The sequence below is a fragment of the Pyrenophora tritici-repentis genome, chromosome 10 (assembly GCF_003171515.1).
Source record: "Pyrenophora tritici-repentis strain M4 chromosome 10, whole genome shotgun sequence".
Taxonomy (NCBI): domain Eukaryota; kingdom Fungi; phylum Ascomycota; class Dothideomycetes; order Pleosporales; family Pleosporaceae; genus Pyrenophora; species Pyrenophora tritici-repentis.
The window spans coordinates 3,567,603-3,580,802 of NC_089399.1; the positions used below are offsets into that span (position 1 = coordinate 3,567,603).

The following is a 13,200-nucleotide window of genomic DNA, read 5'->3' on the forward strand; positions in this document are numbered from 1 at the left end:
CATCACGCTAATGCCTCAAGCGCGTTTCGAGGTGTCGGTCCGAACGGCGCCTCCCGAGAACGCAGGCCCTTCCTAGGGGTAGATCACCAACCGTTATGTCTTCACATCATGCTGTCGCGTCCCCATCAAATACTGAAACCAACTGAGACTAACTTGTGAAGCTTAAAATCATGGTGGTTGCGGCTTTGCTTCTTCCGGAGCCTCACTCGAGTTACTCACGCCCAAGGCATCAGGAAACAAAACATGCCCAAAATAAAGCTTGGCTAGGCTTAAGTGTCTTCATGGTGAAAGCTGGTTTGTCGGAAGCAATACTAAGCCTCTTTGTCAGACAGTTGAAGTCTTGGACTTACACGTTTGAACTATATAGCAGCACTATGACAGCGCACGTCCGTGGCGCAGCGACGGGCGTCCCGGTTTAAAGCTACCATGTTCGGCACCTCAGTCCAGTCCGCACGCTGACATTCCGCTCTTTTGCCTATCGTTGTACTTTTCTGGTCAGCCAATCTACGCTTATACAAACTCATACCTAACCTGTAATTATCTAATTAACTTGCCGAACATGAACGCCTCAGCATCCATACGAGCATCATACATCCGCCAGGCGCGGATGAGCATCATTCATGAAACAAACTTTCCCACATCCATTGCAGACACTCTGGTAATCCCACTCGAGCCCCGACCAGCATCAGACGAAAAGCTGGAGTCCTTCGAGAAGCTTGATTACGCTGTACATCTGGAAAAGACCCACCGAGAGCGCGATGCCGAACCTCAAGTCTTTGACGTCGAGAAGCTCGCCGAAAGCAGCCAAGCATACGCTGAAGCTTGCCCCATCAACTGGAACGAAAACAAATCAATCAGGGTCCGATTGAGAACAATGTTCACCGTTTTCCCTGTGCGCGACCCTATCTACCTCGTCGCCGTCATCTTCCTCCTAGGATCCATCGACCTGGTTGCCAACGCCTTCTTCGACCTCCTCCCACGTCTTCTACCCGAGGAGCCCAAGAATGAATTGAATGAGATGATCGCCGTGCCCACCACCGTTCTAATTGGCTCAATCTTCTTCTTCGTAGCCGGCATCTTCGACACCTTTGGCGCCCTCAACGCCGACAACGCCACCCTAGGAATTACAAAAGCAAACCCCGACAAACTCATCTTCCGCCCCGCCTTGCTCGGCTCCCCGGAGTTCAAGTGGATCCAGCCATGGTCTAAGTTTAAGGATCTCGCTCTCACAAACGTTGCTTTTCAAGCCGGTCTCATGGTTCTCTTCGGCGGTGTCATCTTCATGTTTGCAGGCATCGTCGACTTCCCCGGTCTCGTCCCCGAATCAGATTTCGGCGACCTCATCGTCTTCGGTCCTCAGGTCATTCACGGCCTGCTTTTCCTCGTTGCTAACCTCATGCTCGCATTTTGCGAACAGGAGAGGTGGTACAAGCCCAAGTTCTCAGACGCAGATTGGCAGGGCGCTTTCCTCAACGCCGTGGGTGGCGCAGGCTTCATGATGGCGGGGTTCTTCCTGTTTCAGGGAGAAAATGGGATTGGGGGTATTAAGGCGGGAATCTCTGCAATGGTGGGAAGTTGGGCGTTTCTCATCGGTAGCATCATTCGCTTGTACGTTGTTATGGAATTTTGGTAGTCTATTTTCTCTGTCTTTTCATGTCACACTCACGATTTTTCATTTGTCTGGAGTCTATCTGCTTGCTCGAACGCTGGAGGTCGGCTTGTTCCGATATCTAGTGTGAGGCGCAGGGGGTGGAGAATTATGATGGTTAGGGGTTTAGTGGCTGTGGCTGACACATGTTTAGGGTTGACATTCGCCAACGTTACGTATGGGTAGCTTAGCTATTGACATGTGATTTTCCTTGCGTCATTTCTCTTCTCTTGCGCACGGGTCTATCGTTCAATGTCTCGAGTGTGCATTCGTTATTGGTTTGCTCTGGCGTTGAGGCATGGATGGTGTGGACTTTTTTGGGACGGATATGTTTTGGTGAGCTTGTCTTTACACGCTAGTTGTTAGGCTGTATCACTAGAGCAGCTGATCGCCTCAAAGGTCTTACGTTGCCGGTATCCGAATGAGATTCGGAAATCGAAGGAGCTTTACATGGATTTCCTTGCTGTTATCTTACAACCCTCATTTTAATATAACTCTCTCCTGCTTATAACTTGACCAGATCTTGACACCTGAAGCCTGCTGTCCCTCTGCGAAACCCTAAGCATAGATATTGATCATTCCCTCTGAATTCTGAAATTTATGTCGTAAATAAGTGAAAACGTGTGATCAAAAGGGGCACTCGGCAAAATGTAAGACGGCTGCTGAATTATTGATCAGCCTTGTTAAGGACCTTGATGGTGAGGCACCCGTTGTCAATGGTTGCCCATCGCCTGTACGCAGCAGTAACCGCTCACGGCCGATGCCGACAGCGTACCTCTCTAAGAACTGGGGTAAAAGTACATGCCATTGCTGCTTCATCGCAGCCATTCGCTGTATTCCTTGCTGAGAAATGCTGTTCCTCTCATAGAACGATCTGACGCCTCTCAGAACTTGACACGACACTTGTCGCTAGTCTTTGCCACACTCCCCAATCACCCATAAACCTTCCAAGTAATGCCCAAACTGGTATCCCCGTCGCTGCTCCTATCTTCGATCTTCCGGAGTTCAGCTCCGGATTTAACAAGTAACGCTTTTGTACACTGGGCTGCAGCTGCAGAACCTTAAGGTTGCCAGACTTGCAGCATCGCGTCTTCCAACCTCGCCTTCACTATCTCCCATGCTGGAACATCGTTCCTTGTATCCAATCCACCATCCTGGTCTATCTCTTCCTTGGGGCGGAGGCTTTGGAGCCATAGCTTCCAGTATGCGCACTCTCGGGATGCGGTGATCGGGTGTATATTAGCGGCCTACTGTGGTTAGAAATACGATTTTGATTTGTCTTATTAGTACTTACTTCGAGCAGCTCAACCATTTCTTCTGTTGTGCGAACAGTCGTGTATGCATCCTTTTCGGTAAGGACAACGAAATTACCTTTCTCTGGCGGTAAAGGTATTGTTACAGATGGGTACATCTCTACAAGACGGCGCGGTGCAATTCCGAAACCCCTCTCGTATGGTTGATATGGGCAATAGTCTACGAGACTCATCTGTATCTTCCAACCACTCGATATGAGTCCACCCAGATGCGAGCATACTTTGCGCAGAGCCACGGGCGTGCTAAATTGGATATCCTCTAGATCCAACGTGGCTTTCAAATCGACAGTGAGGGCGCAGTGAGGGTGCTGCAACACCTTCAGGGCTCCTAGAGACGCCAAAAGCTGACTGCGTGAGTTCATTCCACGATGCTCTGTGGCATCTCGAAACAATCGAAACGCACTACTTGCGGCACGTTCATACTCTTCCAAAGGACGGAAGCAGTATGGGCCGATGGAAACAAACACCCTCGATATGAACTTTGCAGGTGAGATTTTCGTGCTGTAAACGTCTGCCGCGAGAAAATCTGTCATTATGTCAGAGTCTGTCGACATGTTGGCCTCTGAAGACTTGTCAAGAGTAAACGTCCGAGTTCTATACAGGCAGACGGCGAGCTCCGATACGATGTCGTCGCCCAGGAACTGGTACTGGCGTATGTTGACCCATTCATTCGAAACTTGTTCACGGAGAGCAATAGCACCACAGTGCATACGGCCTACCACTATTTCGCCATGAGGTAGAATGTGGTCGTAGATCATGTCGCGAATCTCTCGCGAGAGTCGTTCGCGTAGTATTCTATCGACTCGGCCAGAAACGAGTTTGGCGTACTCTCGAAGCACATCGTGGGCGGTGTTGACATCTTCCAGTTCTCCTGCTTTCAATTTGTAGAAGCTCTTGTTTTGCTCTGGTCCGCCACGCTTTGCGGATCGGAGCCGGCGGGTGGCTATGACTGACTTCTTACAGGCCCTTGAGTACACAGTTAGGCAGAACAGGCTTTATGATGGAGGAAGAATCACGACTCTAGACGGAGTTTGCGACATAAGAGCTCGTTCTCATCGTCCATGGTCTCTGCAATCTTGCGTGATTCCGGCATCTAGGCACTCCAGGAATGTAAGCTACTGCGTCTTAGTACAAACAGAACAGCGTGGGATTGCAGAAACTTACCACTTGCGCTCTCCAAAAAGCTCGATCTACACTCAAGATTCAATACAGGACAAGATGGGTGTTGTGCACTTAGGTAGCGGGCGTGGAAGAGGAGATTGTCTGCACAAACAATGCTGACAAATGCTAGCTCCTCCAACGGTCGCATTGCCAGTAGCTGTGTACGCGAAACACCCAATAGTAGACTCCGCAACAATCAATTCAATCCGGTCACTCTCCTAGACCCACTTACCTATCTAGGTAGGGCTTAAACTCCTATAGGTAACTACTAGGCTTAAAGCGGTAATCAATCAATCCAATCTGAACCTTCTAGGACCCACTTAATTGATTGTTGCGGACTGTGCCCAATAGCACATATGGATTTCAAATCATCACCATGAGTGCCGATCCATTCTTTGTTTTCTCTATGTGCACTCCGACTCAGAAAACGACTAGCATGTGCTTCGAGTTTCTCAATCCAACATTCTTTTGAGAAGCATTCACTTCTCCAAGAGACTTTGATATCCTTCAGTTCAGGCTAACAAAGAATGAGTCGGTGTCCAGCAGCACTCGGATCTTCCAGCTTCCCGACTAGAACCTCTACCGTCTTCAGGAGCTCCTCGTCACGCAAACGGCCAGGTGCTAGTGCGCCATGAGCGTGAACAAGAATGGAGAATTGCACGTGGTCAGGGAGCCAGTGCAGGTTATCGATCGGTTTCACGAGGATACTGCCGACTTCTGCCATGTCCCAGTATTCTTAGTTTGCCGCTCGCCAGTGCTCAGCTCAAATCGAACATGGCAGATAGGATCTGGAGGCTTAAAATCGAGAGCCTGTCTTTCGGTGATCAGGAACCGTTCAGCTGCGTTGGTATTCCGCACAATGTGTATAAATCGAAGACCGTATTTCGATAACAAATTTCTACCATCTTGATCCGCATGCGATCCCGAACGTAGGTTGAATTGTGATAGTCCGCAATTAGTTCGGAATCGTGAGGCGCAGCCACTCGATCGAGGTAATTTGGGCCCACGTGAATTGTTTCGATGGTGCGTAGGTGCACGCAGATAATGTCTCGCACTCCACAGAAGTAGGAATTCACACAAGCTTTCCCATAGTGAAAGACACATTCTTCTCGCATACTTTCGAATATAAACGTAGATACCCTGCTCCAAAAGACTCAGCTGTCGAAATTTGCGAGCTTCTTCCTTGTCCCTTCGACGGCACGGAGGTTCATTCCGGATTCTGATCACATCTTAGCTGAGTTCTCCCGACGTCGGCTTACCAGTAAAGTCTACATCGATTCAGTCATGTCTATCACTATCAAAAGAGGACTCCGTATAGAAACAATGGACTACTCGTAGCATTGCAACGGCTTTGACTAAAGAATATCTAGGTATTCGTGTATCGTAGAAATCATTCTTGTGGTACCTAGATAGGTTGTTGCCCCCGCCAGAATAACGCAACGCTCATGCTTTGCTTACAGATATTACAATGCACATATGTTGACGGTCCCATGCAGTGACTTTTGAGATTACGTAGACTTACAAGATGCATGAGGACACAGGATGGGCTACCTAGGTAGGGTGGGGCAACCACGCTATCGATGCTAGTCCTCGCGCCCTGCACCTTTATTTCTACTCTCCTCCTCTTTCTGCCGCGCTTCTTTGCTACAATTCAAATTTAATCAGTTGGATTGAGTGCTCTAAAGCGCTCAAGTGTATACCAAGCCTATTTTGGACACGGTGAATGTCATCAAGGGCAAGGATACTCACTGTTTACAAAGATTGGTCATTTTATATTAAAATATTCAAAGTCAGCCAGCCTATTTCTGCTGTTGCGGCCCGTAATCGATATGAAACGGGGTTAGGTTAGAAGAAAAGTAGTTTGGATATCGAAAATTGGGTAGAGATTACCTCAGATGCGTTTAGAATGCGTCATGAGCCGGCTTAACCTTTCCAAGGCTGCGATGTTTCTGCTTTTGTGCATCATAACCTTGAAAGCCTCCCGAAGTCTATTAGAAGTTCCACTCAGATTCTTCACTTTGAGGTGCGGGGTTGCAGGCTTGTGGAATTACTGTAACGATAAAGTCACAAAGACTTGTTCTATGAAAATGCACGGTCTTCTACGTCACACATCTATGGAGGTCATGGGTGTCGTGGAGGGTTTGACGAAGGTGGAGAAACGTGCGTGAACTTGTTGTATTGGATAGCCTGATACAAGAAGGCCAGGAGTGTCGGCAACTATGCGAATACTTGCATCGGCGTCTCCCACGCGAAATTCGAGATATTGTGTACAATTGTCTTATCGGAGACGACAGAGCGAAGGTCGAGTCAAAACATAACTCAGAATCAATTACGGTCTACGATATCAGCATTAGGTGCAGACGTTCTCCCTATGTGAGACTCTGGTGGAGTAACCACGTGCTACACATATGGAAAGAACAATACACGGGTATTGCAGTAGGACAAGAGATTAGGGAGCACTGGATCAAGGTCTCGGAATTCGAGTTTTACGACACGGAAATTATCAAAAACTTTCTGGGGAGCGACCACTTTGCCATAGGATGCAACACAATTAACTTGGTCACCAAAGTGAAGTGTTATATGTGAGACTTGACGGACGAAGCTCTGCAGGATCTTGCTTCCCTTCCACCGCTATCAAGATCGGTCAGACTGCGAATCGATGTTCTCAAAAAAGACCGGTCATCAAGTGAAGCAAGTGCCGAAGCAAGATCCTGACATATCGGACGCTTTCTGGAGCGTCTGGATGGTGTAGTACATGGCTTTATGGGCTGGGAGGTGGAGATTAATACTATAAGGCCTACAAGGTACTAATCTCACTACACCTGAGAAATTTAGAGCACATGGGTGGCGATGTGGGTAAACACCTAACAGGTGTGTCTGGCGACTAGATTGGCCTTTGTAAATTAGTATTCCAAATATTCATGCCACTAGAGTGGAAGATTGAAAATAACATGATGACCTGCAGAAGGCGACTCGTTGATGAGGTTCTTGGAGGACATCAATCATAAACACGCCCAAGTAGCATGCTATCTCGAGGATTGCCGCTAGAAGTATGGGTATTGGACACGAGCAGGATGGCAAATCATAGTGCTCTTCTCTACAATACTACTGACAAGGCAAATATGAGGGCGTGTCTAATAGACAGATCTGTAGCAATACATCACTTTGCTCGAATGATTCGTGCTTCTCTCTCTTACCGTGTCAATTTCAGTGAGCCGCGTTTTCTTTGCGACACAAGAGGTTGCGCGCCTTCATCTGCAAACGACGGGTCTGAACTAGAGCCGCTCATCTGGCCGTCTTCTCTCACCTGTCCGCCCCGCTTCTCGGCCGCTGAGCGCAGCACTAGTGTGGAAGCCTTAATTCCGCTCCTTCCTGCACCTCTGGGACCCTGAATCTTCTACTCTACCCCATCGAAGCTGCACAGCGCGTAACGGCAACCACGGCAACGGAAACGGTAGCAACACCATCGGCACCGACAGCAACGGTAGTTGCAGCTATGACAAACTCAACGGCGGCCAAGACCGAACAGGAGCGTCTGCATGACAAGTGTGTCAAGTAAGTCTACTAGCTAGGCCAAATGTGCCAAACCTCTGCTAACAAAGAACACAGCATAACACGGGAAGGACGCAAGATCGGAGTACGATTGGAAGCGCTAGAGGCTCAGATCAAGAAGCTACGACTAAAGGGAAAGCTTATCAAGGCAAAATCGAGACTTAGCGAGGACGATGCTACCAACACCTTCCTGTCGTATGCAAAGAAAAAATGCCTGGAGCTTTGCGACAACGTCCAGAAGGCGTTTCCACGCGAGATCCGAGATATCATCTACGGCCATATCACCTGCCGTGATGATGCGGACATGCCAGACTGGCCGAAATGGGGAAATCCAGAGATTATCGAAGAATCATATTTCCGCACACAATCAGAAACACAGTTACGGAAGCCCAATGGGACACACGAGAAAGACCACTGGTGGGATCCGGACTTTGTAGGCGCCGACATGGTCCGAGAGATTGGCGAGAACTACTACCGCTCTTCTTACTTCCAGTTTGGAGGCACATTCGACATAATACCCCGATTTCGTGCGACAGATCAATGGAATCTAGCCTTTACACCCGTTCTGCTCGTCTCAAAAGTCGGAATCGAAATCAAGTGTAAACAATACTACACTGAACTTATTGTTACACACAACTGGGGTGACATCATCGAAGAATACAAGGAGTTGCGTGGAAAGGAATTGACTCAGGCCAAGGCCAAGCTCCTAGTAAAACTGGAGTTCTTGTTTGGTTTCAGACCGGGCACGGATATTACCATAGTGGTTAATTCGGTCCCAGAGGAAAAGGTCCCCTCTACTCTGACAGAACAGGAGTGGATGTGCGAGAACCCCATAAAGTTGATTTTCCCTGTACTGAGAAGGCTCAAAGATTCTGGATGCAGGGTTCGGGCTGTTCTTGAAAATTACCCAGAAGGGCCATATAGTGACTGGGCCCCGTTCGTTTCGCAGTGGAACCCAGTTTCGTTTGAAGCTTTCAAGAAAGCTATCTCAGAGGTTCGTGAGCGCCGCCTCCATTCGTTCTAGTTTCGCTAATGATAGCAGCATACCAGCAACGAAGAGTTGAAAGTACTACAGTATGAGATCGACCGAGAGGGTTCCGATAATTTCGATATTTCAGATCGTAGTGACGCGGGTATCATCTAAGGTCAACATTATGGTACTACGAGGACTCAAGTATTGGAATTTAGAGCTTTCAAACTCTACAGACCTGATTTTCGATTGTTTACTGGGATAAAACGATTGAAAGTTCAATGCGGTGCATGGAGCTTTCCTTCTTTCCTGATATTTTCACACACCTTTTCTTTCATCTTCACGACCAAAAGCGACATTATGCCTCTTTTCATTCATCTTTTACAAGCGATTCTTCACATGTAAGCTAGTTCCGTAGCTGAGGCTGGGCTTGAATACTTAAGAACACGGCATTGTCACACACACGGCGTGAGTATCTAGGTACATAGCCGACTAGCAGCACCTTGCTGCATTCTAGCTTAAATGTCATCTTTCTTCCTTTTTCAAGACCCGTATTTCCAGATACTAAAAATTGTTCTAGTGACTTGCATCGAACTTCATGTGCTTGGACGTTCAATCATATGCGACATGACACTATTGGCTAAGAGTATCAGAAAAGCTCAAACCTACAAATTCTGCGACTACGAGTCTAGAGTCTGTCATGCCCATACGTTCAGAAAATCCTAGCGCTGATGGCGGCTGCATCCTACTTCAGACATGTACTTCAAGGTACGCCGAGCTCCGATCAGTTCCGCAGCCACTAGGACTAACGTACAATGTCTAGGCTAATTTGTGCGGAGAGCGTCTGAAAAGGCCGCATTGATGTCCTACAGAAAGAACTTGCGGCTCTGCAGTTCAGGTTTGAAAGCATCAAACGAAGCACGCAAACAGTCATCAAACAAGTTGATCAATCGAAATCCATCGACTTCACGCAGCAGGTTATAGCCAAGCTACCATGTGAGATCTGCGACATGACAAGGAAGTCGAGCGTGGGTACTACCGTACAACCCATGATCCTCTGACCAAACTTTACTCGTACGACCACGAGCCATGGAAGGCCAAGCACTTTCCCGAAAATTACTGGGACTGTTGGAAGGTCTATAGCACTAGTGCTGAAAGGAAATAACGATAACTAGGAATGCATTCTGTTCGGTGATGGTGATTGATTTTCTACGAACATAGCTGCTACGAAGGTATACCTAAGCTCTGCGCAAGGTGGGCCGAAGTCGGGCCGAAGTGTCCAGCAGCCGACGTCTCTACCGATACTCACGATCCGACACTGGAAGTCTTTTCTTTCTGGGTAGCTAGTAACTCTGCTTGTATCGGTAGTGACAGTATGTGTTGATGGTAACTGTGTGTAGCATCAACCATCAAAGCTTGTCGGCCTCTGCACCCATCCCTCTACTCGGACTGTCAGCTTATTGCCGTCAATAAAGCGTTCAAGAGCGCGGTTTGGCGATGCCTTGGTGAAGGCGTCTGCAGGATTGTCTTCACCATTGATCCAGCGGATCTCCGTGATCTCGCGACGCTCATATGATTGGCGCAGCGCCATGATGTCGATCATGAGACGCTTTTCCTTCGTCGTCCCAAGCTTTACTAGGCACTCGTACAAGGAGTACGAGTCTGTACAGATAACCAAGGGAATTGCAGGTAGTCTAAGTCGTTCTGTAACTATCCTCAGCGTGGTTGCAACTGCAATGCCTATGTCAAAGCCGTTGACCATGCCGTAGATCTCTGAGGCCAGTACGCTCCGTGTGATGCGCTTGCATTTTGTAGAGCTGTAGTGGATCACGTTGCCCTGTATTGTGAAGGTGTTGACGTCAATAGACTCGTTGACGAGCATAAGGACAAAGCCTAGCTGTGAGCTGATGGCGCGTCTTGGCGGTATACGTCGTCGCCAGAGATGTGGTGCAAGAACGCCTGATCTGCAAGGCATTGCTCCGTGAAAAACTGCTGTTCAAGGTATGCTTCCGCGACGTCGTCATCGTCGTCATCCTCGCAGTCTTCCTCCTCTCTCCAGCCTCTCTGATTGTACTGGCTAGTGTGCTCGATCCCTTCGTATTCTGCAAGATGTACGGAGAAGTCCTTGGGGGCTGTGTACCTGTAAAGTATAGCGTAGAGAAGAACTGTGTACGGGCAGCCTTGCGCTCTTCGTCTGTGTGGTTGGTAGGCCAGCATCCTTCCTTCTGGCAAACAAAGCATTTCTTCCTCCAGCGAGGCTTAAATCCTCGTCCGTTGTCGTCGCGCTGCTCGCCTCCTCGATATGCTCCTCTAGATCCGCCTCTGAATCCTCCTCCACCTCGAGATCTACCTCGGATTCTTCCATTGCCGTTGTATCGGCGATCTAAGTAGTATTGGTCCTCTGTGACCATCTGGGTAGTGTGTTGCCGTGCAAGGTGTGTCTCAACTGCAGAACGTAGGTCTGAGAAGAGTCCTTCACAGATTGTGGCTGGTTTGAACAGTGCCATCTCAAGCTCTGGTACTCCTCGGCAGGCATTGATGACAGTGGTACGTAGGGCATCCTCGCCCTCAAAGTTCTTGCCAAGGGCACGCTGGCATAGCTGCAGCTTGTCAAGCAGGATCTGCAGAACCTCGTGTAGTCCCTTGTCGGGGTTCTCTGTGCGGGTGCGAGCGAAGGTTGTAGTCGTCCAGTCTGTGTAGTAGTGCTGGTGATGGACGTCATGGTCGAAGTGGTTTTTGATTGCCATGTACGCATCAGCAAAGCTGTCATCTCTCTCTACAACCTGTATGTAGAATGTCTCTGCACGTCCGGTAAGGATACGGGGAAACACTGCGTGAAACTGCTCTTCTTGGATATCTACCTGCCAGCAGATGCTGAAGAAGATCTTGATCTTATCGTCTAGGAGATCGTACGCATTCCCTGTATACTTGTTGCTATTGTCCCATAGCTTAGAGAACTGCGTGATCGTATTAGCGTCGAGTCGATCGTTGCGGGACCATCGCGGCGGTAGCGTCTTGTACGGGTCGTATGGTAGTTCGGGTGGTCTGTTAGGGACGCGGTTCGTTGGCTGTTGCGGAAATGGCGTGACTTCGCGATATGCAGTCGCTGGCGGCCGTGTCTGTAGTTGCGCACGCCCTTGTTGCGGCTGCGCGGCCTGCTCCCACAGTTGTCGATGCTGAGGCCCTTCCAGCGTACCGCTCATGTGTAGCGGCTGTTGTGGCTCTATTGTTTGGGAACGGCTCTGGACGCCTTGTCTCACTCTATACTGCTCTTGTTGCTCGCCCTGCGACGGTCGTTGTAATTGCGACGGCTGTGGTACTTGCGGTGGCTGTTGTAATTGCGGCGGTTGTTGTAATTGCGGCGGTTGTTGTACTTGCGGTGGTTGTTGTACAGCTGGATAGACTGTGTGCTGAGTGTCCTGTTGGCGTTTATTGCTCTGCTGGCGCTGGTACGCTTCGGACTGTTGGTCGAATTTCATGGCTCGAAACTCTGCTGGTTCCCATTCAAGAGTATTCTCTATACCTAGAATGTTGTAGAGAGAGTCCGCCACCCTGGCGTGATTGTTGCCAGTGTATACTCCCCGGTGTCGTAGCACACTCTTAAGAGACCTTAGTGTACCACGCTCAACCTTGCTAAATAGCTCCTTCGTCCATCCTTCAAAGTCCCATTTGTAGTCAATGAAGAGGTCATCGTCCCAGGCCATTGACACATTGTAGTCGTGGATAGCTTTAGCGACCCACGTTGTTGCGTGTGTCTCATTTGCGTCCGCCGGTGCGGGTACACCCCAGAGAGCTGTATTGATGACCTTGAGTGCAACTGTGTATGGACAGTTTTCCATAAGTTGTTCCGCGGTAAATTTGGCCCATGGTGAGTCTGAGAGGTGTTCTGATTGCTCATTCTGTAGTTGATTCTGAGCTTCAGCAGAGTCTGCAGAGCTTATTTCGCTTTGGTTATCCGCCATCTTGCTAGCGGGTGTTGACGCGTTGTCGGTGTTGTTGTCTCGCTGGTTGGTCGTGCCAGCGCTTGTTGTTGTACGTGATCGGATCGTCCGGAGACGCTCGTACGGTTGAGTTGTATTGCGTTGCTGACGCGCTCTGTGTTCGCGGATTAAGCTAAACCAGCAGCTGTAGAGGGAGGTTAAGAGTGCTTCGTGTTATCTCTGCCTCGCTCTGTTCTTAGCACAGAATCTTCTCCCGGGAGTATAACGTCGTGCGTCAGGGAGTTCGTCGAAGATGCGGTCTGTCTCTTCTACCTTGCTGTCTGTGATCGCCTTAAGCAATCACTGATCAGTGTTGGAAGGTCTATAGCACTAGTGCTGAAAGGAAATAACGATAACTAGGAATGCATTCTGTTCGGTGATGGTGATTGATTTTCTACGAACATAGCTGCTACGAAGGTATACCTAAGCTCTGCGCAAGGTGGGCCGAAGTCGGGCCGAAGTGTCCAGCAGCCGACGTCTCTACCGATACTCACGATCCGACAGGGACAGAGAAAATGTAGTGGAGGAAAGAGCTAAGAGACAACTACTATCGGATGAGTACTTTAATTTTTGCTA

The 13,200-nt window shown here is 48.9% G+C and overlaps 5 protein-coding genes across 5 annotated transcripts; 2 read left to right on the forward strand and 3 right to left on the reverse strand.

Moving 5' to 3' along the window:
- Nucleotides 1–559: 559 nt before the first annotated feature.
- PtrM4_051980 (Virul-fac-BrkB multi-domain protein) lies at nucleotides 560–1,633 on the forward strand (the record flags this gene model as incomplete). Its single annotated transcript, XM_001936959.2, has 1 exon — nucleotides 560–1,633. The coding sequence occupies one exon, from the start codon at nucleotides 560–562 to the stop codon at nucleotides 1,631–1,633; it is 1,074 nt and encodes a 357-aa protein (XP_001936994.2).
- Nucleotides 1,634–2,709: 1,076 nt separating this feature from the next.
- Nucleotides 2,710–4,054, reverse strand: PtrM4_051990 (uncharacterized protein; the record flags this gene model as incomplete). The annotated part of the gene is made up of 3 exons (XM_001936960.1): nucleotides 2,710–2,895; nucleotides 2,943–3,927; nucleotides 3,978–4,054. 3 exons carry the CDS (start codon nucleotides 4,052–4,054, stop codon nucleotides 2,710–2,712), a joined length of 1,248 nt encoding a protein of 415 aa, XP_001936995.1.
- A 3,564-nt stretch (nucleotides 4,055–7,618) lies between these two features.
- Nucleotides 7,619–8,818, forward strand: PtrM4_052000 (uncharacterized protein; the record flags this gene model as incomplete). Its single annotated transcript, XM_066104939.1, has 3 exons — nucleotides 7,619–7,677; nucleotides 7,732–8,668; nucleotides 8,717–8,818. The coding sequence occupies 3 exons, from the start codon at nucleotides 7,619–7,621 to the stop codon at nucleotides 8,816–8,818; spliced, it is 1,098 nt and encodes a 365-aa protein (XP_065959503.1).
- A 1,228-nt stretch (nucleotides 8,819–10,046) lies between these two features.
- Nucleotides 10,047–10,619, reverse strand: PtrM4_052010 (uncharacterized protein; the record flags this gene model as incomplete). The annotated part of the gene is made up of 1 exon (XM_066104940.1): nucleotides 10,047–10,619. One exon carries the CDS (start codon nucleotides 10,617–10,619, stop codon nucleotides 10,047–10,049), a length of 573 nt encoding a protein of 190 aa, XP_065959504.1.
- A 102-nt stretch (nucleotides 10,620–10,721) lies between these two features.
- PtrM4_052020 (Med15 multi-domain protein) lies at nucleotides 10,722–12,606 on the reverse strand (the record flags this gene model as incomplete). The annotated part of the gene is made up of 2 exons (XM_066104941.1): nucleotides 10,722–11,027; nucleotides 11,092–12,606. 2 exons carry the CDS (start codon nucleotides 12,604–12,606, stop codon nucleotides 10,722–10,724), a joined length of 1,821 nt encoding a protein of 606 aa, XP_065959505.1.
- Between the last annotated feature and the right edge of the window lie 594 nt (nucleotides 12,607–13,200).